This window comes from Notolepis coatsorum, assembly GCF_963971535.1.
Source record: "Notolepis coatsorum genome assembly, chromosome: 3".
In the NCBI taxonomy this organism is placed as follows: domain Eukaryota; kingdom Metazoa; phylum Chordata; class Actinopteri; order Aulopiformes; family Paralepididae; genus Notolepis; species Notolepis coatsorum.
The window spans coordinates 204,786,987-204,814,205 of record NC_140167.1 but is presented as its reverse complement, the minus strand read 5'-3'; the positions used below and the strand labels follow the sequence as shown (position 1 = coordinate 204,814,205).

The window sequence follows — 27,219 nt, the reverse complement described above, 5'->3', positions numbered from 1 at the left end:
AACTCGTTTGGCTGAGTTAGGGGGAGGGAAGCCGTGGGTGGGTCCTGGGCGTTGTGGACAGCGACCCCTACAGTTCGGTCGGGGCGCCTGCTCAGCAAAGGTAGGATCTGGTGAGAGGTAGTGCGGCCTCCCACACGTTACATTCTCCCGGTGAGAATCTGCGCGGCCAGGCTGGCTGCCGGCTGGCTGCACATGCGTCGGAGGAAAACATGTGACAGTCTCCGGCCTCTCGGACCAACAGTAGGGGAAAGTGCGCAACAACCAGGAAGGGGGTTGGGAATTGGCATAACGACTAACAGTGGGATGGGAGAAAAATCGGAAAAAGAAGGAGGGGGAAAAGATAATAAAAAAAAGAAAAAAAAATTGTGTGTATTGAGCCGTACTGTATTGTACCCATTCTGCAATCTGTTAATAAAATGTTCAATCAATCAATCACCTGCGCGGTGATTGATTGATTGAAAATTGTGAAAATTGTGAAAAACATCAGGGTCCCCCATTTTCAATTCATAATGAATTGTAAGTAGGGTGCAATTAGCACCCTGCAATCCATTCTTTGTGGATCCCGCCCTAAGTGAGAAGTTTCCAAGGCAGGCTAGCGTATGGCTGGATTGCATAGCAGAGGCCCGGCCCATCGGAGGTTGGGAGGGACTCCGATTGTTGAGTAAGCCATCAATTCCGTCTCTTATTAGATACATTTTCTTGGTAAAGAATTCAATGAAGTCATTGGCCGAGAACGCATAATTTAGCGCAGTTGGTTGTTTCTGGGTACGTTTTGCAACTGTATCAAACAGAAACTCCTAGTTGTTTTTGTTTTAGTTGACTATACTATATCCGCCTGATTGGTTTTAGGTCCTATTTATTTAGTTTGCAGTGTGTGTGTAATGCTCATGATGCCTCATTGAGTCATAATTAATTATTTAATTCCGAGAATGTCTGTAGAATCTACGTGAATCTACTAATTATGTATCCCAAATAAAGCCTTTTACTAGTTTCATCACTTCGTAACTTCGTAATAATAATAATAATAATAATAATAATAATAATAATAATAATAATAATAATAATAATAATAAATAATAAATAATAATAAATAATAATAATAATAATAATAATAATAATAATAATAATAATAATAATAATAATAATAATAATAATAATAATAATAATAATAATAATAATAATAATAATAATAATAATAATAATAATAATAATTATTATTATTATTATTATTTAATAATAATAATAATAATAATAATAATAATAATAATAATAATAATAATAATAATAATAATAATAATAATAATAATAATAATAATAATAATAATAATAATAATAATAATAATAATAATAATAATAATAATAATAATACATCCATTTTATATAGCGCTTTTCCAGGTGCTCAAAGATGCTTTACATGGGCAGGAGAGACAAACTATGGCAAAACAAAAACAGAACAAAATAATACATGACAAAATAAAATAAAACAGACAGAATTAAAGGTCAAAAGCCAGATTGAAAAGGTGGGTTTTGAGGGCTGATTTAAAAGATGTCAGGGTGTTTGCATCACGGATATGGCTGGGGAGGGCATTCCATAGGGAGGGGGCAGCAGCAGCAAAGGCCCTGTCACCCCAGGTCCGGAGCTTGGTCGTGGGAGGTGTTAGGAGGTTGGCATCAGCAGACCTAAGGCGACGGGTGGGCGTGTGACGGTGGAGGAGGTCGGACAGGTAGGGAGGGGCAAGGTTGTTGAGGGCTTTAAATGTGATGAGAAGTATTTTAAATTGTATCCTGTATTTGATCGGAAGCCAGTGGAGGTCGTGGAGGACAGGCGTGATGTGATCAGAGCGACGGGTGGAGGTGAGCATGCGGGCAGCAGAGTTTTGGACATATTGGAGTTTATTGAGGATAGTGTTTGGTGAGCCGTAGAGGATGCTGTTACAGTAATCTAGTCTTGATGAAATTAATGCATGAACCAGTGTTTCAGCAGCGGAGTGTTAGGGAGGGGCGGAGACGAGCAATGTTCCAGAGGTGGTAGAAGGCCGTTTTGGTTATGTGGTTCACATGGGGGAGGAAAGAAAGGGTGGAGTCCAGGATGATGCCAAGGTTACGGACGTGAGTGGAGGGGGTGACAATGGAACCATCAATATTTAGGGAGAAATCCTGGGTGTGGCTGGTGAGGGATTTTGGACAGATAATGATGATTTCTGATTTATTGCAGTTTAGTTTGAGAAAGTTATTTTGCATCCATGTTTTGATATCTGTGAGGCAGGTGGTGAGGGTGGAGAGAGTGGCTGGAGTGATATGCCTCTTTTCCATTGCATAGTACCTACTCGACTCTACCCTACTCTACTCGCTTTAGGTACCTGGTACTTCGTTTGTTTTCCACTGCAGGTAGTACTCCGTTTTCATCTCCGTGTGGGGAGGCGGGGCCGCTGGCGTACAGCATGAGAGCTCCGTGAGCATAGCTATGTCCGTGGGGGCTTGGAGCAAGCCAGAGTAAACACAGTTTCAATCAATCAATCAATAACAACATTAACCAGACTCTCGTTGGGCGGTCAGGTGGCGTAGCGGAGATTGCGTTAGTCACCAACACCGGAGATGCTGGGTTCGCGTCGAATCCAGCTCCCGGCGTTGTCACCAGCTTGGCTGGCCGTTCACACTAATACAATTGGCAGTATTAGAGGGTGGGAAAGCTGGCGGGTGGGTCCTGGGCGTTGTGGACAGCGACCCCTACAGTTCGGTCGGGGCGCCTGCTCAGCGAGGGTAGGATCTTGAAAGAAGTAGTGCGGCCTCCCACACGTTACACTCTCCCGGTGAGAATCTGCGCGGCCAGGCTGGCCTGCCGGCTGGCTGCACATGCGTCAGAGGAAAGCATGTGACAGTCTCTGGCCTCTCGGACCAACAGTAGGGGAAAGTGCGCAACAACCAGGAAGGGTGGGATGGGAGAAAAATCGGAAAAAGGAGGGGGGAAAAGATAAAAAAAAAAAAACACTCTCGCTGTGTCTATTCTGCTAGCGTTCACGTTACCTCTTGTGTCTATTCTGCTAACGTTAACGTTACCTCTCGTGTCTATTCTACTAGCGCTAACGTTACCTCTCGTGTCTATTCTACTAGCGTTAACGTTACCTCTCGTGTCTATTCTGCTAACGTTAACATTACCTCTCGTTGTGTCTATTCTACTAGCGTCAATGTTACCTCTTGTGTCTATTCTGCTAACGTTAACGTTACCTCTCGTGTCTATTCTACTAACGGAAACGTTACCTCTCGTGTCTATTCTACTAACGGAAACGTTACCTCTCGTGTCTATTATGCTAACGTTAACGTTACCTCTCGTGTCTATTCTACTAACGTAAACGTTACCTCTCGTGTCTATTCTACTAGCGTTAACGTTACCTCTCGTGTCTATTCTGCTAACGTTAACGTTACCTCTCGTGTCTATTCTACTAACGTTAACGTTACCTCTCGTGTCTATTATGCTAACGTTAACGTTACCTCTCGTGTCTATTCTACTAACGTAGAGGCCAGTATCACGGTCTGGTGGGCTGTGGTGGAAAAACTAAAAGAACGCATATGACTCTGGGAATTGAGTACTGAATAAGGTATTGTATTGATGTCTCACGTTGGGGTCCTGGGGCGAGAGGGGGGGGGGGGGGGGGGGGGGAGAACGAGCGAATATTCATGTATGTTGATGGTTGTGGTGTTCTTTGTATTTTGGTTTTGTTTATTATTTTCATTCAATATTGATCCTATATTTTCTGACCCCCTTCTGATCGGGGTCTGGTGATCGTGGGCTCTGGCTGGGGGGGGCCGCGGTTCGGGGTCTCTGCGGGTCGAGGCACTAAAGAGGCGTGGTGCTTTGGCTCGCGGGGGGGCCGGGCTGGGGGTCCTCCGGGACTGTGGCTTGCGGTTGCCGGACCTGGAGGTGGAGAGGGCTCGCTAAGCACTTTTTTATAGTAAAGATTTTATTTTGTTATCCTTTTTCTTTGTGACAACTTGTTTTGACTGGTTGTGTATCCAATATATAATAGGTCTAATTTATTGTCTAGTCATTGTTGTGTTCTTGGATGTCTGTTATGTATTATTGTCATTATCGTGCTGTTGTTTCTTGTTTGAAAAATTTTAAATAAAAAGATTTGGTCAAAAGAAAATAAAGAATGAGTGTTGTTTTTCATTCATGGGAACCCAGCTGTGATAATTCTGGCCACCTACAAAGACTGTTTCATGCATTTGGGAATCTGGAGGATTTTTGTAAATTTGTTAGTACAAACTTTTTATCAAGATAGTTACAAATATGTTTGAGAATGAGGTCCAACATTTGTAAATGTCGCAATGAATCCCATCATCATCATCATCATCATCATCATCATCATCATCACAGGGACACTGATTGACTTGACTGATAAACCAACCCAATGGGTTAAGGCATAAAACAAAACTTTATTTACGAACGCCATGGAAAAACATCATAACTTAACATGCCCTGACATAAATCTGAATGGAAGTGTTTGCAGCTGTGCAAATGCATACAGTATTATACATAGGTTTGTATGTTGTGCATTCATAAATGCTTTGTGCGAGTCGCTGTGTGTGTGTGTGTGTGTGTGTGCGTGTGCGTGTGTGAGAGAGTGAGAACTCAATTGACAGATCCCAAGATCCGCCCTCTTTTTTTCTACCTTCCAATCACAAAACAGTTACTTTCATCAGTCAAGCTACGAGAGGGTGGGGCTTGAGATGAGTCAATTTAAATATACATTTTCCCCAACAATGAAATACACAAATATTAAAGGGGCACTTATTTTGCACATAATCTCACACTCATCCCAAAATTCTAAAACATTTTGCACACATTCATTTAGTTTGGCAGTTATTGAGAGTAAATTAGTTTGAATATGGCCACCGGGGACATTGAATCCCTGTGTTGTGTTAATTACAGCATCATGAAACGATGTAGATGAAAAATAGCAATACCTTGTTTTATAGGAAAAGCTACCTTATCATTTAATTGAGCTGTAATGAACACAACACAGGGATTCAATGTCCTAGATGACATCACTGGTGAACATATATATATTATTACAGTATGGATGAAATTTTTTCAGCGACAAAAAAAAAGAGTCCAATTGTTTATATACAGTCCAGTTAGTGGGATGGCTCCAAAGAAACATGATCCCAAACAGCAACCGCACTCCGCACATGACCGCACTCCCAAGAGGGTGGAGAGAGAGTCCCCTTGACTTCCTAGAGAGAGAGAGAGAGAGAGAGAGAGAGAGAGAGAGAGAGAGAGAGAGAGAGAGAGAGAGAGAGAGAGAGAGAGAGAGAGAGAGAGAGAGAGAGAGAGATAGGGGTAGAGGGAGAGAGAGAGGGAGGGAGAGAGAGAGATAGGGGTAGAGGGAGACAGAGAGAGGGAGGGAGAGAGATAGGGGTAGAGGGAGAGAGAGAGGGAGGGAGAGAGATAGGGGTAGAGGGAGAGAGAGAGAGAGGGAGGGAGGGAGAGAGGGGTAGAGGGAGAGAGAGAGAGAGAGAGGGAGAGAGAGAGATAGGGAGAGAGAAAGAGAAAGGAGAATGAGAGAGAACAGAGAAAATATAAAGAGAAAATAAAGAGAGGGAGAGAGAGAACGGAGAAAAAGAGAGAGAGAAAAAGAGGAAATAAAGAGAGAAAAGAGAATGAAAGAGAACAGAGAAAATAGAGAAGAGAGAAAATAAAGAGAGGGAGAGAGAAAGAACAGAGAAAAAGAGAGAGAGAAAAGAGAGAGAAGAGAGAAGAGAGGAGAGAAAGAGAACAAAGTGTTTAACTCAAATTGTCTTCCATCCAGTGTGTAATTCTGGGTGTAAGGTCTTTTTAAAAGTTCACCCAAAACAAGAACCAGTCTTGAAAGTGCTGAGCACAGCAAGAAGAGAATGAGAACGTTTACAATGAGAAAGTGTATAGGGGTGGGGTGGGGGGGGCTGCATCGCGCTCTCTCTCTCTCTCTCTCTCTCATAATGTAGTCTGCGGTGTGCAGTGGTCTCCACATGGGTGTGATTAGGCTAAACGTTCCCGTCGCTGCGCACAACTGACAGGCATCGATCATGCTGCAGAGAGACAGAGAGACAGAGAGAGAGATGAGAACAGAAAGAGACAGAGATTAGAACAGAAAGAGAGACACAGAGAGAGATGAGAACAGAAAGAGAGAGAGAGATGAGAACAGAAAGAGACAGAGATGAGAACAGAAAGAGACAGAGATGAGAACAGAAAGAGAGACACAGAGAGAGATGAGAACAGAAAGAGAGAGAGAGATGAGAACAGAAAGAGACAGAGATGAGAACAGAAAGAGACAGAGAGATGAGAACAGAAAGAGACAGAGAGATGAGAACAGAAAGAGACAGAGAGATGAGAACAGAAAGAGAGAGAGAGATGAGAACAGAAAGAGACAGAGATGAGAACAGAAAGAGACAGAGAGATGAGAACAGAAAGAGAGAGAGAGATGAGAACAGAAAGAGTACCTTCTGACTAAGGTAAGGTCTATTTTAAGTCTATTTGACCGAATCTAAAACATGCTTTTGGTAACGATCACAGTTTCTAGTTAAGATTTTGTGAAGACACATATGTACATGGAGTTTCAGGCGAGCAACCCGAACGATTTGGCCATATGCATATAACACGTCATATCTCGCGATCTAGAAAAAAATACTGGATTATTTTGGAAAGGGGCGATGTTTAGCGTGGAATAGCGCACAAACTAAAGTATGTAGAAATTAACTGATTAGTCAGTGATGGACTATGAACACTGCCTGTCAAATGAGCCTACTATTGTCTCCATAGCTATAATACAGAACACACGATGGGTCCGCAAACATCGCAAAAATGGTCAATAACGCTGGCGCCATTGAGTAGAGATGGGAAAACAGCATGGCGGTCAATGAGTTAAGAGGTTAAATACGGGCGGTTAGGTGGCCGAGCGGAGATTGCGTTCGTCACCAGCCCCGGAGCTGTGAGCTGGATTCGCCTGTTCGAATCCAGCTCACAGCTCCGGGGTTGTCACCAGCTTGGCTGGCCGTCTGCACTAATACAATTGGCTGTATCAGAGGGTGGGAGCAGCTGGCGGGGTGGGTCCGGGTCGTTGTAAACAGCGACTCCTACAGTTCGGTCGGGGCGCCTGCTAAGCGCGGATTGGACTTGAGGGGGATAGTGTGATCCTCCCACACGCTACGCCCTCTCAATGAGAATCCGCGCTGCCAGGTGAAAAGAAGCGGTGATTGGCTGGACGTGTGTCGGAGGAAGCACGTGGTAGCCTCCACTCTCCCAGATGATCTGACTGTGGGGGGTAAGTGTGCAGCGACCAGGAAGGGACTGGGAATTGGCATACGACTAACATTGGGATGGGAGAAAATCGGAGGAAAATGGAGGGGGAAAAAGACCAATATAATAATAAAAAAAAAGAGGTTAAATACGACACACAATATACATTTGTGTTGGACAGAAAATGCTATATGACTAGGGGTGGGACGATACATCGATCCAGATCGATATATCGATCTATTATCAATTATCAAATAGGATCGATGCAACGTAAAAAGATAGATTCATATTGCGATACTCTTATTTTGAAAATCCCCTGGTAAGCATATCCGCCCGGGCAACAACAGTAGCTCAGTAGCAGCGTGTGTTAACGTTAGACAGCATTGCTTCAGATTCCGCCTATTTTGCGACCCGAAATAAGTGCCTGTTTTCTTTTTTTCCCCACAACGGGTCAAATGCATCTAACATGCTTTGCATCCCCGCCATTCCTTTATGCCCACGTCGCGTTAAATACCGAAATTAACGTTGCGTTAGCGTAAGCTAACTAAGCTAAGAACAGCAGAGGTCCATTAGGGACTGGGAAGTAGGGGGGTTACTGCATTCTCGAGACAGTGCCACTACCAGGATCTGGCCGGTACTGCACCTTCGGACTCCCAATATGCCTTTTCCAGCCAAAATACAGCTCTGTGACAGTGAATAGGATATTAATATCGTAAAAAAAGAAAAACGAACCAAAAACAGTGAACAGGAGGTCTATTTGTATTAAAAACAATAGATTGTTTTTCATTTAAATGTCTGGAAGAGCTCAAAAATTAAAATGTCAAATGATATTTCCATTGCCTTTTTTTTGTTGATTTAAATGTTACTGGTTGTGTTAAATGGGCACATAATATCGTCTCGTATCGATCGCAGGCACCTGAATCGTATCGTATCGTGGCAGACTTTGTGATATCGGAAAATATCGTATCGTTGTCCAAAGAATCATCATCATCATCATCATCATCATTTTATTTATCCGTACATGGAATCACCACAGTCCAACAGTACATATTCACATAATTCACAAAAAATACCATGACCGAAAGGAACAGGAAAAAGAAAAAATCGTATATATACCTGCCCCTACACACGTACAACACACCGATAGACATATTGTGTAAAACCAAACAGAATATACCCATTTTGCAAAAAATAAATAAAAATTTAACATCAACACAACCAAATTAAATCAACATAAATAAACCCATTTTGTCTATCTATCAGTCAAACTACATATTTAGGTTAATTCATTTACACACACACACCCCCACACACACACACTTATATAATGTATTATACTTCTATATACTATCTAATTTCTATTTTATTATAATATAACTAAATCATACTATTTATTCTACACCATATTGGTACAGTATTATACAATATTTTAATATATTATTATTCTATGTTACGCTGCTATATACTATATTACTATACTCATACTGGCCTACACTACAACTCTATGCTACGTCCTGACACGCTAAACTGCAATATTATACTAAACTGTGCTATACTGTCTATGTATCTTTTCTTTGCACAACCTTTTGAAGTGAAATATATTATTGGAACTCTTTTCATCGTTCTGCAAAGAGTTCCATAGTTTGATACCTATAACTGAGGTGCACCTTTGTTTTAAGGTTGTTCGTGCAAATTGGTGTTTAAAATTTAATTTCCTTCTGCTGTCATCTGGACAGGGAACGAACAACCTCTGTATATTTGCTGGTAATACTCTGCATTTTGCTCTAAACAAAACTAATAAAGTCTGTATTTCTGCTAACTCTTTAAGTTTCAATAGTCTGGATTTAATAAATAATTCGTTGGTATGTTCTCTTGAATCTACATTGTGAACTATTCTTACTGCTCTCTTCTGTAATATAAATAATGGCTTTATGTTGCTTTCATACGTGTTACCCCACACTTCCACACAGTAACTCAAATATGGTAGGATGAGTGAACAATATAATATTCGCATAGAATTATAATCAAGCACATTCTTTGCCTTGTTCAAAACAAAAACACTCTTGGCTACCTTATTTTTTATGTACATTATATGTGGCTTCCATGTCAATTTCTCATCCAACATAACACCCAAAAATTTTAACTCGGATACTCTTTCAATATTAACTCCGTCAATACATAATGCCACATTGTCCTTCTTTCGATTAGTAAATATCATAAATTTCGTTTTTTCCAAATTTAGGGGTAGCTTATTGTTATCAAACCATATCTTAAGTTTACACATTTCATTTACAATATCATCTGCTAATTTTTTAAGGTATTTTCCTGAACTGAAGAAATTTGTATCGTCAGCAAATAAAACAAATTTCAATATGTTTGACACTTCGCATATATCATTAATATATAAAATAAAAAACACACATGACCCAACCCCCCCCCCCCTCAGTGTGTCCCAGTGCCCACCTTCAGGGCGACAGCTGGGTCCGTCTGAAGGTCTCGTTGGTGATGGAGAGGCGGGTGAGACGGGCACCGTAGTAGTCCACTATGTAGCTGGAGCCATCTGAAGGACCCACAATCTGAAGACACACACACACACACACACACACACACACACATTTTAGATGCTTTATTTATGTCCACATAAATACAGAGTACATTAACTCTTTCTGCGCCATACGCGAGATTTCGCGGGTTTCAAATCCAACCAGTTGAGCGCCAACCTCGAGTTCTCGGGGATCCTTTTTTGCCTTTTTTTTTTATTTTTTTTTACTACATGGATTATTCATTTTGGAGTACCTTCTGACTAAGGTAAGGTCTATTTTAGATATATTTTACCGAACCTAAAACATGCTTTTGGTAACGATCACAGCTTCGTGAAATGACCCCCCCCCCCCCCCCCCCTTGATGATTTTGTGAAGAAACATCTATATATGGTATATACCTTTGATTTGGAAATAATATAGGTTTCAGGCGAGCAATCCGAACGATTTGCGCATATGCATACCGGTATAACACGTCATATCTCACTATCTAGAAAACGAGACTGGATTATTTCAAAACGGGCGATGTTTAGCGTGGAATAGCGCACAAACGAAAGTATGTAGAAACGTTTGTTAATGTTGGACTATAAACAGTGCCCGTCAAATGAGCCATATTATTGTCTCCATAGCTATAATACAGAACACACGATGGATCCGCAAACATCACGAAAATGGTCAATAACGCTGGCACCATTGAGTAAAGATGGGAAAACAGAGCGGCGCTCAATGAGTTAAGGACATAAACACTACCAGTGCAATTAGCTCATTGGGAGTCATTCAATTATGTTTGTGACTGTGCAGCATTCATCGTGCACATACAATATTGAGGATGTTTCATAATGTAGGTTAACAGATGCAATAGCATTACCGTAAAACTATATCTACTCTATGGGTACAAAAAGCAACGCTGTCTCCAAATAGAGCGGCTACCAATAATAGCAGATATAGAGCAACACACACACACACACACACACACACACACACACACACACACACACACACACACACACACACACACACACACACACACACACACACACACACACACACACACACACACACACACACACACACACACACACACACACACACACACACACACACACACACACACACACACACACACACACTTTAGTTCTTTGAGGATTATTTATTTTATTTATTATCATTTAGGATTGGTTCTTTTATCAAATTGTATATCGTTTTTATGGTAATCAGTTTGTTTTACATTATTATTATTATTATTATTATTATTATATATATTTAGTTAATTTAAATGTTTTTAAAACAGTTTCAGTCGTTGCTTTAGAGTTGTGTTTTGATGCTTGTATACATTTGTTTGTTGTCTTGAGCCGTCTGTCTGAGACCAAGGACCACAATGTTAACCAAGTACTCAGACTTCATTGTGTTTTCATCCTCGATGTCGTTTGTCTGAGATGCATATCTTTTTTTGTATCATCAACTTTACAATTACAAACATCAAATACATTAAAAAAAATAAACGCACGCACGCATGCACGTGCACACGCACAAACAAACAAACCGGGTACTTGCCGGTATAGCTAGCTGGTTAGCATTGCTAGCAGTCCTTAATATTATGCCCGTTAACATTTGTACGGGCTGTTCACAGTGCAAGTAGAATAAGTTAGAGATGACAAGAGTGACATTATGAGAAGTGGGCAAAAACACACAATAGATCTATAGCTCAGGTTTACAATAACATACAGCAACCATACATATTTCTACAAGCGAGGTTAGAGATGTTGCTAGGCCCAGCCCCAGCCCACCATGCGGCTGTCCAGTAGTCCTTGTCAGACTGTATTGTTGATTAACAGCAAACGTGATGGTAATAATATTTTCTTTTTTTTAAGCCACTTTTTTTGTCGAATTGTAGTCACATTTGGCGGGTGGTGGTGCTTAATGTCAAGCCCTGCAGTGCTTGCAAGATCATCGGTTCAGAGAGTTGAGACCTGACTGTAATATGCTCAGTTTTGGCAAAATCGTCTAATGTGTTCTAACGAATCAAAGACAATGTTGTAGAAGCCATGGTACAGGTGACATAATTATAGTACAGTGGAGAAGTAAAAATAAAATAGAATAAAAAAGCAGTGTAAACAATATAACAAATCAATATAATTAACTCTGGACATGTGCATATGGGCAACAAGGTGCGAGATGAGGGTATGTCTGCCCTCTCAGTTATATTTGCCCTACAATAAATAGTTACAATATATAATCTAATAATCCAATCATCTAAATCTAATCTAATATATAATCTAAAAAAAACGAAATGCTAAATATATGCAATATATAATCTAATAATAATAGATTTATTTTATATAGCGCCTTACATAAAGTATCTCAAAGCGTGTTACATACATTACATTATGGTATATGGACAAACACAGTACATGGACAAACACAACACAGTACATGGACTTTCACAATGACAACATGGTGGGGATACTACAGAGAGAGGGAGACAGCTTAGAGACAAAACAGAGAACATTTAAATAAATAATAATACTAAAATATAAGTGTGTACAGATGTGAAAATGTAAGTGTTGGAGGGTCAGGAGTGAGGGTATGCAATCTAAATCTAATCTAAAAATGCTAAAATGTTAAATGCTAAATAAATATATATGATCTGATGAAGTATACAGTATTCACATAAGGTACGGTATGCATAAGGTAGTATATTGTCCTTTTAGGTGGGAGTCAGCTACTAGGTTCCTGCTAGTTGGATGTCTGGCAGCAGTCCCTGCCCACTGGATAGTGGATGTTCCTTCTTGCCTTGTTTCAAGAAGACGTGTCAAGCCCATGGGGACATTAACGTGTGTTGTCGGGCCTTACAGATTCATTTTGATTTGAAATTTGATTTGATTGGGACAGCACTCCACTTATGAAAATAGTTGTGGTTATGATATATAACCTACAACTTACCCACCACAGAATTAACCATGTCATCACTTGTGAAAATAGTCGTGGTTATTGTTCTGAAGGATCAGATTAAACCGAATATATATATTTATTTATATATATATATTTAATTGTATTTGTATATCCCCTGATATCCCTTGTATATTCCTTGTACAATATGCATTGAATATCCCTTCTAGTCTACTGAACATCCCATAATAGTCTCCATTCTACCATTGGACGAGACCTTGGTGCCAGGTCGCCATACCCCTCAGACCAGGTTCAATCGTACCGCTCAACATGTATGGACAAGTCCTAGTTCCGCGTAGGAATATGTCTACCGCACCACTAATGGTACTATTTGTTCATAGTGCGTATATATTGGCACACCTATGGTACCAGACTTCACCCAGGAGAACCGGGCCCAGTATACGGAGCTCCGCATGTGTCTGGAGACAATGTTGGTGGATGTCATTGATGAACGCCATAAATACGCGATACTACTGAAGCATTTAAAGGTACCCCGCGCGCACAACATAGCGCTCGCCTACGCCACTTCCACGACCCCATACACCGCAGCGCTGGTAGCGTTGGACCAGAGATATGGACGTATATGGGATTACGTGAGCCAGGAGATCAGGCACATCGACCGCCTACCCCCAGCAACAGACAATCGAGCACTGGACGACCTGTCCATCAGAGTGCAGTCCCTAGTAGGGATGCTGGGAGCGCAGAGGGAAAAGGGTAGGCATGAACTATACGCCAACTCAAATGTAGAGAGGATCTTGGAGAAGCTACCGCCCGCCCGACAGGAGCGCTTTAGGCGGCAGAGAGACCACCGAGACCCTAATGGCCCCGAACCGACGTGTCAAGCCCATGGGGACATTAACGTGTGTTGTCGGGCCTTACAGATTCATTTTGATTTGAAATTTGATTTGATTGGGACAGCACTCCACTTATGAAAATAGTTGTGGTTATGATATATAACCTACAACTTACCCACCACAGAATTAACCATGTCATCACTTGTGAAAATAGTCGTGGTTATTGTTCTGAAGGATCAGATTAAACCGAATATATATATTTATTTATATATATATATTTAATTGTATTTGTATATCCCCTGATATCCCTTGTATATTCCTTGTACAATATGCATTGAATATCCCTTCTAGTCTACTGAACATCCCATAATAGTCTCCATTCTACCATTGGACGAGACCTTGGTGCCAGGTCGCCATACCCCTCAGACCAGGTTCAATCGTACCGCTCAACATGTATGGACAAGTCCTAGTTCCGCGTAGGAATATGTCTACCGCACCACTAATGGTACTATTTGTTCATAGTGCGTATATATACTGCGCTATTAAAGTAGAGCTTTCTTTTAGTCCAGTTCATTACCCTCCAACAGAGTGACAGACGCAAAAGCCTCCCCGCGAACCACGTGTGGGCAGTAAGGCCAATTCGGCCCAGTATCGGCATTGAGACATCGTGTATATTAATATTTGAATAGTCATATTTGGCACTATATCGTCGAGTTGGACGTATTCTATTAAGCTAATAATAGTCTATTCATATGTAGTGCCTCGTGCGGTAAGAGTTCTATAGTAATCAGCACCCCCATCGTTTCGGGCATCAGCTGGACGCTTATCCAGGGTGGTTGACCCCACGTGAAGCTGCACCCGAGGAGCTCCAGGCCAAAGAGCGAGTGGACCTGTATATTGGATTATTCTACCGACGACGGCTAGCCTTCCCCGGCTTGGATTATGCTTTGAGTACTTTGATTATTCTATGGATAAAGGCCAACACTGCGGTGTGTTGGAAATACCCCCCCCCGGAGAGGACGACAGGTGAGAAGACGCTCTACACGACGAGGTCGCCTCACGTCTCTCCATCGTGGACCGGAGGACGCCGGCCACAGAGAGTCCAACTGCTTTCATCTGTGGATCGAGGATCGCTGGGCACCGGGTCGCACGACTGTGGGCTCTCCCAGGATACCCTCGGCCAGACGGGATACAGCCAGACTCTACCCCCCCCCCCTCCAGCTGTCCTACAAGCAGTCGGAACCTTCCCCTAGTGTATCCAGCTATATAATCATTCAAGTATCATTGCTATTGTTCCCTAAATATTCCAGGTTGTATATTTGCTTCCTGCGCAATCAGAGATTGGACATTCGATATTGATCTACCTACGAATACTCATTTGCCATAAAAGTGCATACTATTTCAAATCATAAATGTAATTAAGTGATCGTTGTACATACCTTTTGCTATGTATTATTAATAAACGCAGACTTTCGACTTGGTACATTTGTGTTGGATCCGTTTCATCAGGTGGGAGTGTTTATCATAATTATTTATACCTAGTACTGGGTGGCCAGAGTCTAAAGTACAAGAGGTAGTGGTAGTAAGTATCATATCTAACAATACAGTCAGGGAATTGTACCCCTCAGTTACAATTGGTCCTTCGAGCCGGATGGTAATCAGTGTAATATTAATATAGTGTTATTAATATTAAAATGGCCTATGATGAACACTCCACGAAACGATCCTCCTAACCAACAACGCCCGCGGCGCAAACGACAGCTCCCTCAGTACCTAGAGGCTTACGCTGTCAGTCAACAACCTAGTCTTCTACCAACAGTAAACGCGGTAAAACTAGAAAGTAAAATTATGTCTAACCCTAACGACCAGGCTACCCCGACCATAGAGGCCCCTATGGGTTCTAACGTAACTGACCCAGCTCACGGTGGGGACCAGGGGGAACCAGACATGACTTTACACCCCGCCAATACCGAAGAAGTAGTCCCCGACGAGTCCCGGGAGGAAGACAACACTACCGAGAGAGAACTCGGCACGGAAGAAGATGAGGAGCACCGTGGAGATAGAGCTCCAAGACTCTGCACGGAGTACCCCAAGGGACGGCTCCCCTATACAACCGTCTTCTCCCAGCGAGGCAGAGAGGACACTACAGCAGGCATTCCTCGTCAGCCTGAAAGCCTCTACTGAACGCGATAGACTCCAGGGTGAACGCGATCGATTGCAGATACAGCAACGGAGCGAAGAAGAGCACATACGCCTGGAAATAAGACGCATTCAGATGGAAGAGAATATGGCAAGAGACCGGGCCGACGCCCAGCGCGCCGCCACCGGTGCCCAGAGAGAATCGGATCTCACCAAGCGCGAAGCCGAGCGCGACAGAGCACAAGCGCAACTAATAGAACAGCTGATCAGAAGGACAACACCCCCTCCCTCCACCAGAGGCTCCAGGAACTCGTCTAGACATCACTCCAGGGCGGCATCCCCTAGCCGAGTAAGCGACCCTGAACTTGACCAACAGACAAGGTTTATACCCCCCGCAGACCCCCTTCCCCAACCGGTCCAAGCGAGACCCAGCCACCGGGAAGGAGCAGCATACACTGCGGAGAGGCTAAATCAGAGACTACAAGCCCTGGATGACCTAACGGAAGACGAAGAGGAAGAGGAGGAGAACCACGCCCGACGACAGCACAGTACTCTACCGGACCAGGAGGTCCAGTACAGCCCAGGCTATACCCCCGCGGAGCTGCGCTACAGACCCCCGACGCTATTCACGGGTGAGCACGACGCACGACCCGCACCGAGGAACAGCACCTGGACCAGCGGGCCATGGTACACAGCCGGTACCAGCCCACGCCAAGGAGAAGGAGGAGACTTGCCTAGGAGGCCTCTCCCCCAACGCTCGCCGATGTATCAACAATCCGCGTCATACATTGGCACACCTATGGTACCAGACTTCACCCAGGAGAACCGGGCCCAGTATACGGAGCTCCGCATGTGTCTGGAGACAATGTTGGTGGATGTCATTGATGAACGCCATAAATACGCGATACTACTGAAGCATTTAAAGGTACCCCGCGCGCACAACATAGCGCTCGCCTACGCCACTTCCACGACCCCATACACCGCAGCGCTGGTAGCGTTGGACCAGAGATATGGACGTATATGGGATTACGTGATCCAGGAGATCAGGCACATCGACCGCCTACCCCCAGCAACAGACAATCGAGCACTGGACGACCTGTCCATCAGAGTGCAGTCCCTAGTAGGGATGCTGGGAGCGCAGAGGGAAAAGGGTAGGCATGAACTATACGCCAACTCAAATGTAGAGAGGATCTTGGAGAAGCTACCGCCCGCCCGACAGGAGCGCTTTAGGCGGCAGAGAGACCACCGAGACCCTAATGGCCCCGAACCGAACCTCCTCGATCTAGCAGACTTCCTGGCGAGAGAAGTCAGCAGCTTACGGCTAGATACATTCGGACGGAGCACCCCTGGCTCCAGAGAAGGAACCAGGAGACTAAATGATGGAAGAAGATCGGTGACTGTCATGCACCAATCGGAGTCAGTGCCAAGCAGTAGGAGCCACAGTACCCCCTCAAGAAAGGAGAAGTGGAAGATAGTGTGCCCCTACTGTGAGAAAGAACACTGGCTGTCACAATGTGACTCATTCCCCAAGATGAATGCGGAGGAAGCGAGTCAATGGATAAAGTCCAACAGACGCTGTTTTCGCTGTGCGCGATCACACATGGCAGCCGAATGCCGCTTAAAGAAAAAGTGCAGTCGGTGCGATGGAGCCCATCTGGACATACTCCACGACAGTAACAGACGGCGGCCTCCACCCGCACCATCAAGCAGCAAAGCAAGCGTCATGTACATCGACCCCGCCAGCAGCAGCGGAGCCAGAGTGCTCTTAAAGGTAGTCCGTGTGACATTGAGCTACCAGAATAAAGTCATGGACACTTACGCCGTCCTTGATGACGGGTCAGAGAAGACCCTTCTGCTCGCGTCCGCTGCGGCCCAGCTAGGGCTGCGGGGGAGCGAAAACCAAATGACAATTCGGACAATAAGAAGAGATTTGAAAACGATAAAGGGCGAGAATGTCTCATTCTCTATCGCAGCAAGCGGCCAGCCCGAGCGACGGTACAGGATTACAGACGCTTTCACCAGCCAAGAAATAGGACTCTCGCGGTACACATACCCCGTAGCCAAGCTGATGGAGAAATATGTACATCTACGCAAGCTACCGATCCCACTCATAGACGGTGCTACCCCGACACTGTTGATAGGCTCCGACCATGCAGACCTCATTGTCCCGATAGACCGGGTTCATACCGGACCCAGAGGCTGTCCTGCAGCAGTCGAGACCCGCCTAGGATGGACTCTCCAAGGCCCACTCGCCAAATCTCTCAACCGAACCACAGCCACTAGCTGTCTCCACTCCCGAGTCACAGAGGGAGACACCGCACTCCTGCAGCATGTAGAGAGGCTATGGACCTTAGAACAAATGCCCTTTAAGAACGAAAAGAAAGACATTCGCTCTAAAGACGACATCTACGCCATTAACCTCCTCGAGACGGGAACAAAGAGAGTCCCAGTCAGCGGCGTGTTGAGATACGCCACGCCACTCCTGCGGCGGGAAGGGATGCCTACCTTTCACGCAAAGAAAGACGCCACAGAGCGGTACCTACTAAACACAGAGCGGCGCTTAGCCAAGGACCCCGCCCAAGAAAGTGTATACCGCGCTGAGATTGAGAAGCTCATCACAGCGGGACACGTCACAAAGATTGACATTAAAGAGGCCGACCAGACGACTGAATCGTGGTACGTGCCCCACCACAAGGTTCATCACAACGGCAAAGAACGCATCGTGTTTAACTGCAGCTACCAGATCGGATCCCAAAATCTGAATAAAGAGCTATTGCCCGGTCCTACACTCGGCCCCTCCCTACTAGGCGTACTACTCCGCTTCCGCCAGGACAAGGTGGCTATCAGCGGGGATATCAAAGGGATGTTCCTGCAGGTGAGATTAGTAGAGGAGGACAAGCCCCTGTTGCGGTTCCTATGGAGAGAGAGGCCAGGAGATGAGCACCCAGCCATCTACCAATGGGAAGTCCTCCCTTTCGGAACTACATGCAGCCCATGCTGTGCTACATTTGCACTACAGAGACATGTCGCAGAGGACCCAGCAGCGGACGAAGAGGTCCGACACAGTGTGAAGAACAGCTTCTACGTAGATAACTGTCTACAAAGCGTTTCGACCCAGGAAGAAGCCGAGGCTCTCCTACTTAAACTCCGCGCCTCTCTGATCAAAGGCGGCTTTGATCTCAGGCAGTGGGCCAGCAGCGATCCGCACGTACTGCGCAGCCTCTCCTCCGAGGACAAGGCAGCGAGCAGCGAGACCTGGATGGCCACAATCCCAGGAGAAGCCCAAGAGATGACACTAGGACTAGTGTGGCGCTTCAAAACAGATTCGCTCCACTATAGACACAAACCCCTGACCACGGAGCAGGGAAGGTCGACGGCAATACCGACCACCAGACGGAGTGTGTACAGAACACTCGCCCGACAATATGACCCGTTAGGATGTATACTACCGTACACCACCAGGGCAAAGATGATTGTACGAGCATTGTGGGACAAGGACCAGGGCTGGGACGACCCCATTCCCGCACACCTTGCATCCACCTGGAGAGAGTGGGAGATGGAACTCCACTCACTCCCAGGCGTTAATATACGCCGAAGCTACTTCCCACCCACGGTGAGGCCAGAGACATGTAAAATGGATTTACACGTCTTCAGTGACGCCTCCGAGGTCGCCTACGGATCAGTAGCTACTTGCGGGCCCAAGAAGAGGGGGGAGAGATCTACACAGCATTCATCCTCGCCCGCTCGAGAATAGCCCCACGCAAGCAACAGTCTATCCCACGTCTAGAGCTCTGCGCAGCCCTCGCAGGAGCGCATCTAGCCACGCTCATCCAACGTGAGCTCACCATTCCGGTGCATAGAACAATCCTGTGGTCAGATTCCACGACAGTACTCGCCTGGATCAAATCGGATTCATGCAAATACAAAGTCTTCGTGGGAGTCAGAGTCACTGAGATTCAAGAGTTAACCGGAGAGTTAACCGGAGAAGCAAACTGGCGCTATGTTGATACAAAACACAACCCAGCTGACGTCATCACCCGGGGAATGTCCCTAGATGACCTAACCCGTCATAACATCTACAGTGACGGACCAGCATTCCTCAAGCTCCCGGAAGGAGATTGGCCCACGCCCACCCCGAGGGAAGCAAGTGACGAGGAGGCTGAGAATAAGAAACCCATGTTCTGTGGATTGAGCACTGTTTTCTCCGCAGACCCCAACATAGACGATTGCATTACCATAGAGAGTGCGCAGCAACGGACATTCCTGCGGCACCACCCAGAGATTAAGTCCCCCGCTGATATGTCAGCAGCTGACTACGAGGAAGCAGAACTGCTTCTACTGCAACGAGCCCAGAGAGACTCGTTCCCCGATGAACTAGACTGTCTACAGGGAGGAAAGCCCGTCCCATCAGACAGCAGATTGATTCATCTGGCCCCCGAGAGTGACACACATACCCTCATCAGAGTGGGTGGTCGCCTGCGGAGAGCCCCCAATTTACCGGATGACATTAAGTACCCGATCGTATTGAACAGCCGACACAAGGTCACAGAGCTGATTATAAAGAAATACGACGAGGATGTACACCACGCAGGAGCAGAGAGAGTCTTCGCGGAAATCAGACGTCGTTACTGGATACTTCAAGGAAGAGAGGCGGTGCGACGCTTCCAGCGAACCTGTCTAGACTGCCGAAAGTGGCGCGCGCAGCCCAGCATACCACGGATGGCTGACCTACCTCCATGTCGCCTCCGACTCGGCGACAAGCCATTCCACTCAACAGGCATGGACTGTTTTGGCCCGCTGCACATAAAGAAAGGAAGAGGCACCGAGAAGCGGTGGGGTATTGTATTCAAATGCATGACCACCAGAGCGATACATATCGAGCTCCTTCCGACCATGAGCGCAGACTCATTCCTTATGGCCTTCCGAAGATTCACATCACGGAAAGGAAAACAGTCTACATTATTGTCCGATCACGGGACAAACTTCAAAGGCGGAGAAAGAGAGCTGAGGGAGAGCTTCCAAGCTATGGGCCCAGAACTTAAGACCCACCTCGCTCCAGCCCAGATTGACTTCCAATTCAACCCCCCAAACGCACCCCACTTCGGTGGAACTTGGGAACGAGAAGTACGTTCTATAAAGACAGCCCTGTACGCAGTACTTGGGGCCCAGACTGTGGCGGAAGAAGTCCTAATGACAGTCCTCACGGAGATTGAGGGAGTATTGAACTCAAAGCCCCTCGGTTACGTCTCCAGTGATGTAGCAGATGTCGACCCAGTCACCCCCAACACCCTCCTGATGGGGCGGCTAGATCCCGCGTTACCCCAGACAATGTACCGGCCTGAAGAAGCAAACGGCCGACGAATGTGGAGGTACAGCCAAGTATTAGCCGACAAGTTTTGGAGCAGTTTCCTACTGCACTACCCACCGTCTCTACAGACCCGCCAGAAGTGGGTAAAAGAGAGAGACAATTTGACGGAAGGAACAGTCGTCATGATTATTGACCAGTCACTACCCAGAGCTATGTGGCCGGCTGGCCGCGTAAGCAAAGTGATCACCGGTGCCGATGGCAAGGTCCGAGCAGCTGAAGTACTCGTCCAGGGGCGCATTTACACCCGTCCTGTGGCGAGGCTCATAGAACTGCCCCGACTCCCAGACACAATCGATGATGACCATGACCCTATGACTTTGTGAGTTGACTGACCCTTACAGCGAACCCTTGAGTGGTAGACAGTGCGGTTAATCTGTCTCTGCTTAACTAATTGGGTTGGGACCAATTAGGGGGCGGCTGTTCTGAAGGATCAGATTAAACCGAATATATATATTTATTTATATATATATATTTAATTGTATTTGTATATCCCCTGATATCCCTTGTATATTCCTTGTACAATATGCATTGAATATCCCTTCTAGTCTACTGAACATCCCATAATAGTCTCCATTCTACCATTGGACGAGACCTTGGTGCCAGGTCGCCATACCCCTCAGACCAGGTTCAATCGTACCGCTCAACATGTATGGACAAGTCCTAGTTCCGCGTAGGAATATGTCTACCGCACCACTAATGGTACTATTTGTTCATAGTGCGTATATATACTGCGCTATTAAAGTAGAGCTTTCTTTTAGTCCAGTTCATTACCCTCCAACAGAGTGACAGACGCAAAAGCCTCCCCGCGAACCACGTGTGGGCAGTAAGGCCAATTCGGCCCAGTATCGGCATTGAGACATCGTGTATATTAATATTTGAATAGTCATATTTGGCACTATATCGTCGAGTTGGACGTATTCTATTAAGCTAATAATAGTCTATTCATATGTAGTGCCTCGTGCGGTAAGAGTTCTATAGTAATCAGCACCCCCATCGTTTTGGGCATCAGCTGGACGCTTATCCAGGGTGGTTGACCCCACGTGAAGCTGCACCCGAGGAGCTCCAGGCCAAAGAGCGAGTGGACCTGTATATTGGATTATTCTACCGACGACGGCTAGCCTTCCCCGGCTTGGATTATGCTTTGAGTACTTTGATTATTCTATGGATAAAGGCCAACACTGCGGTGTGTTGGAAATACCCCCCCCGGAGAGGACGACAGGTGAGAAGACGCTCTACACGACGAGGTCGCCTCACGTCTCTCCATCGTGGACCGGAGGACGCCGGCCACAGAGAGTCCAACTGCTTTCATCTGTGGATCGAGGATCGCTGGGCACCGGGTCGCACGACTGTGGGCTCTCCCAGGATACCCTCGGCCAGACGGGATACAGCCAGACTCTACCCCCCCCCCTCCAGCTGTCCTACAAGCAGTCGGAACCTTCCCCTAGTGTATCCAGCTATATAATCATTCAAGTATCATTGCTATTGTTCCCTAAATATTCCAGGTTGTATATTTGCTTCCTGCGCAATCAGAGATTGGACATTCGATATTGATCTACCTACGAATACTCATTTGCCATAAAAGTGCATACTATTTCAAATCATAAATGTAATTAAGTGATCGTTGTACATACCTTTTGCTATGTATTATTAATAAACGCAGACTTTCGACTTGGTACATTTGTGTTGGATCCGTTTCATCAGGTGGGAGTGTTTATCATAATTATTTATACCTAGTACTGGGTGGCCAGAGTCTAAAGTACAAGAGGTAGTGGTAGTAAGTATCATATCTAACAATACAGTCAGGGAATTGTACCCCTCAGTTACAATTGGTCCTTCGAGCCAGAGGGTAATCAGTGTAATATTAATATAGTGTTATTAATATTAAAATGGCCTATGATGAACACTCCACGAAACGATCCTCCTAACCAACAACGCCCGCGGCGCAAACGACAGCTCCCTCAGTACCTAGAGGCTTACGCTGTCAGTCAACAACCTAGTCTTCTACCAACAGTAAACGCGGTAAAACTAGAAAGTAAAATTATGTCTAACCCTAACGACCAGGCTACCCCGACCATAGAAGCCCCTATGGGTTCTAACGTAACTGACCCAGCTCACGGTGGGGACCAGGGGGAACCAGACATGACTTTACACCCCGCCAATACCGAAGAAGTAGTCCCCGACGAGTCCCGGGAGGAAGACAACACTACCGAGAGAGAACTCGGCACGGAAGAAGATGAGGAGAGCACCGTGGAGATAGAGCTCCAAGACTCCGCACGGAGTACCCCAAGGGACGGCTCCCCTATACAACCGTCTTCTCCCAGCGAGGCAGAGAGGACACTACAGCAGGCATTCCTCGTCAGCCTGAAAGCCTCTACTGAACGCGATAGACTCCAGGGTGAACGCGATCGATTGCAGATACAGCAACGGAGCGAAGAAGAGCACATACGCCTGGAAATAAGACGCATTCAGATGGAAGAGAATATGGCAAGAGACCGGGCCGACGCCCAGCGCGCCGCCACCGTTGCCCAGAGAGAATCGGATCTCACCAAGCGCGAAGCCGAGCGCGACAGAGCACAAGCGCAACTAATAGAACAGCTGATCAGAAGGACAACACCCCCTCCCTCCACCAGAGGCTCCAGGAACTCGTCTAGACATCACTCCAGGGCGGCATCCCCTAGCCGAGTAAGCGACCCTGAACTTGACCAACAGACGAGGTTTATACCCCCCGCAGACCCCCTTCCCCAACCGGTCCAAGCGAGACCCAGCCACCGGGAAGGAGCAGCATACACTGCGGAGAGGCTAAATCAGAGACTACAAGCCCTGGATGACCTCACGGAAGACGAAGAGGAAGAGGAGGAGAACCACGCCCGACGACAGCACAGTACTCTACCGGACCAGGAGGTCCAGTACAGCCCAGGCTATACCCCCGCGGAGCTGCGCTACAGACCCCCGACGCTATTCACGGGTGAGCACGACGCACGACCCGCACCGAGGAACAGCACCTGGACCAGCGGGCCATGGTACACAGCCGGTACCAGCCCACGCCAAGGAGCAGGAGGAGACTCGCCTAGGAGGCCTCTCCCCCAACGCTCGCCGATGTATCAACAATCCGCGTCATACATTGGCACACCTATGGTACCAGACTTCACCCAGGAGAACCGGGCCCAGTATACGGAGCTCCGCATGTGTCTGGAGACAATGTTGGTGGATGTCATTGATGAACGCCATAAATACGCGATACTACTGAAGCATTTAAAGGTACCCCGCGCGCACAACATAGCGCTCGCCTACGCCACTTCCACAACCCCATACACCGCAGCGCTGGTAGCGTTGGACCAGAGATATGGACGTATATGGGATTACGTGATCCAGGAGATCAGGCACATCGACCGCCTACCCCCAGCAACAGACAATCGAGCACTGGACGACCTGTCCATCAGAGTGCAGTCCCTAGTAGGGATGCTGGGAGCGCAGAGGGAAAAGGGTAGGCATGAACTATACGCCAACTCAAATGTAGAGAGGATCTTGGAGAAGCTACCGCCCGCCCGACAGGAGCGCTTTAGGCGGCAGAGAGACCACCGAGACCCTAATGGCCCCGAACCGAACCTCCTCGATCTAGCAGACTTCCTGGCGAGAGAAGTCAGCAGCTTACGGCTAGATACATTCGGACGGAGCACCCCTGGCTCCAGAGAAGGAACCAGGAGACTAAATGATGGAAGAAGATTGGTGACTGTCATGCACCAATCGGAGTCAGTGCCAAGCAGTAGGAGCCACAGTACCCCCTCAAGAAAGGAGAAGTGGAAGATAGTGTGCCCCTACTGTGAGAAAGAACACTGGCTGTCACAATGTGACTCATTCCCCAAGATGAATGCGGAGGAAGCGAGTCAATGGATAAAGTCCAACAGACGCTGTTTTCGCTGTGCGCGATCACACATGGCAGCCGAATGCCGCTTAAAGAAAAAGTGCAGTCGGTGCGATGGAGCCCATCTGGACATACTCCACGACAGTAACAGACGGCGGCCTCCACCCGCACCATCAAGCAGCAAAGCAAGCGTCATGTACATCGACCCCGCCAGCAGCAGCGGAGCCAGAGTGCTCTTAAAGGTAGTCCGTGTGACATTGAGCTACCAGAATAAAGTCATGGACACTTACGCCGTCCTTGATGACGGGTCAGAGAAGACCCTTCTGCTCGCGTCCGCTGCGGCCCAGCTAGGGCTGCGGGGGAGCGAAAACCAAATGACAATTCGGACAATAAGAAGAGATTTGAAAACGATAAAGGGCGAGAATGTCTCATTCTCTATCGCAGCAAGCGGCCAGCCCGAGCGACGGTACAGGATTACAGACGCTTTCACCAGCCAAGAAATAGGACTCTCGCGGTACACATACCCCGTAGCCAAGCTGATGGAGAAATATGTACATCTACGCAAGCTACCGATCCCACTCATAGACGGTGCTACCCCGACACTGTTGATAGGCTCCGACCATGCAGACCTCATTGTCCCGATAGACCGGGTTCATACCGGACCCAGAGGCTGTCCTGCAGCAGTCGAGACCCGCCTAGGATGGACTCTCCAAGGCCCACTCGCCAAATCTCTCAACCGAACCACAGCCACTAGCTGTCTCCACTCCCGAGTCACAGAGGGAGACACCGCACTCCTGCAGCATGTAGAGAGGCTATGGACCTTAGAACAAATGCCCTTTAAGAACGAAAAGAAAGACATTCGCTCTAAAGACGACATCTACGCCATTAACCTCCTCGAGACGGGAACAAAGAGAGTCCCAGTCAGCGGCGTGTTGAGATACGCCACGCCACTCCTGCGGCGGGAAGGGATGCCTACCTTTCACGCAAAGAAAGACGCCACAGAGCGGTACCTACTAAACACAGAGCGGCGCTTAGCCAAGGACCCCGCCCAAGAAAGTGTATACCGCGCTGAGATTGAGAAGCTCATCACAGCGGGACACGTCACAAAGATTGACATTAAAGAGGCCGACCAGACGACGGAATCGTGGTACGTGCCCCACCACAAGGTTCATCACAACGGCAAAGACCGCATCGTTTTTAACTGCAGCTACCAGATCGGATCCCACAATCTGAATAAAGAGCTATTGCCCGGTCCTACACTCGGCCCCTCCCTACTAGGCGTACTACTCCGCTTCCGCCAGGACAAGGTGGCTATCAGCGGGGATATCAAAGGGATGTTCCTGCAGGTGAGATTAGTAGAGGAGGACAAGCCCCTGTTGCGGTTCCTATGGAGAGAGAGGCCAGGAGATGAGCACCCAGCCATCTACCAATGGGAAGTCCTCCCTTTCGGAACTACATGCAGCCCATGCTGTGCTACATTTGCACTACAGAGACATGTCGCAGAGGACCCAGCAGCGGACGAAGAGGTCCGACACAGTGTGAAGAACAGCTTCTACGTAGATAACTGTCTACAAAGCGTTTCGACCCAGGAAGAAGCCGAGGCTCTCCTACTTAAACTCCGCGCCTCTCTGATCAAAGGCGGCTTTGATCTCAGGCAGTGGGCCAGCAGCGATCCGCACGTACTGCGCAGCCTCTCCTCCGAGGACAAGGCAGCGAGCAGCGAGACCTGGATGGCCACAATCCCAGGAGAAGCCCAAGAGATGACACTAGGACTAGTGTGGCGCTTCAAAACAGATTCGCTCCACTATAGACACAAACCCCTGACCACGGAGCAGGGAAGGTCGACGGCAATACCGACCACCAGACGGAGTGTGTACAGAACACTCGCCCGACAATATGACCCGTTAGGATGTATACTACCGTACACCACCAGGGCAAAGATGATTGTACGAGCATTGTGGGACAAGGACCAGGGCTGGGACGACCCCATTCCCGCACACCTTGCATCCACCTGGAGAGTGGGAGATGGAACTCCACTCACTCCCAGGCGTTAATATACGCCGAAGCTACTTCCCACCCACGGTGAGGCCAGAGACATGTAAAATGGATTTACACGTCTTCAGTGACGCCTCCGAGGTCGCCTACGGATCAGTAGCCTACTTGCGGGCCCAAGAAGAGGGGGGAGAGATCTACACAGCATTCATCCTCGCCCGCTCGAGAATAGCCCCACGCAAGCAACAGTCTATCCCACGTCTAGAGCTCTGCGCAGCCCTCGCAGGAGCGCATCTAGC

General features: G+C 46.8%; 1 protein-coding gene across 1 annotated transcript in view; it reads right to left on the bottom strand.

The window, feature by feature from the left end:
- Positions 1-4,420: 4,420 nt before the first annotated feature.
- The window catches only part of tm2d1 (TM2 domain containing 1), a gene marked incomplete at its 5' end in the record, with an annotated part of 51,006 nt that continues 28,207 nt past the window's right edge, over positions 4,421-27,219 (bottom strand). The window contains 2 exons of the mRNA XM_084311518.1: positions 4,421-5,235; positions 9,740-9,852. Of these exons, the coding sequence (XP_084167644.1) occupies positions 9,742-9,852 (111 nt within the window). The 3' untranslated portion in view covers positions 4,421-5,235; positions 9,740-9,741. The remainder of the gene's footprint in view (positions 5,236-9,739; positions 9,853-27,219) is intronic.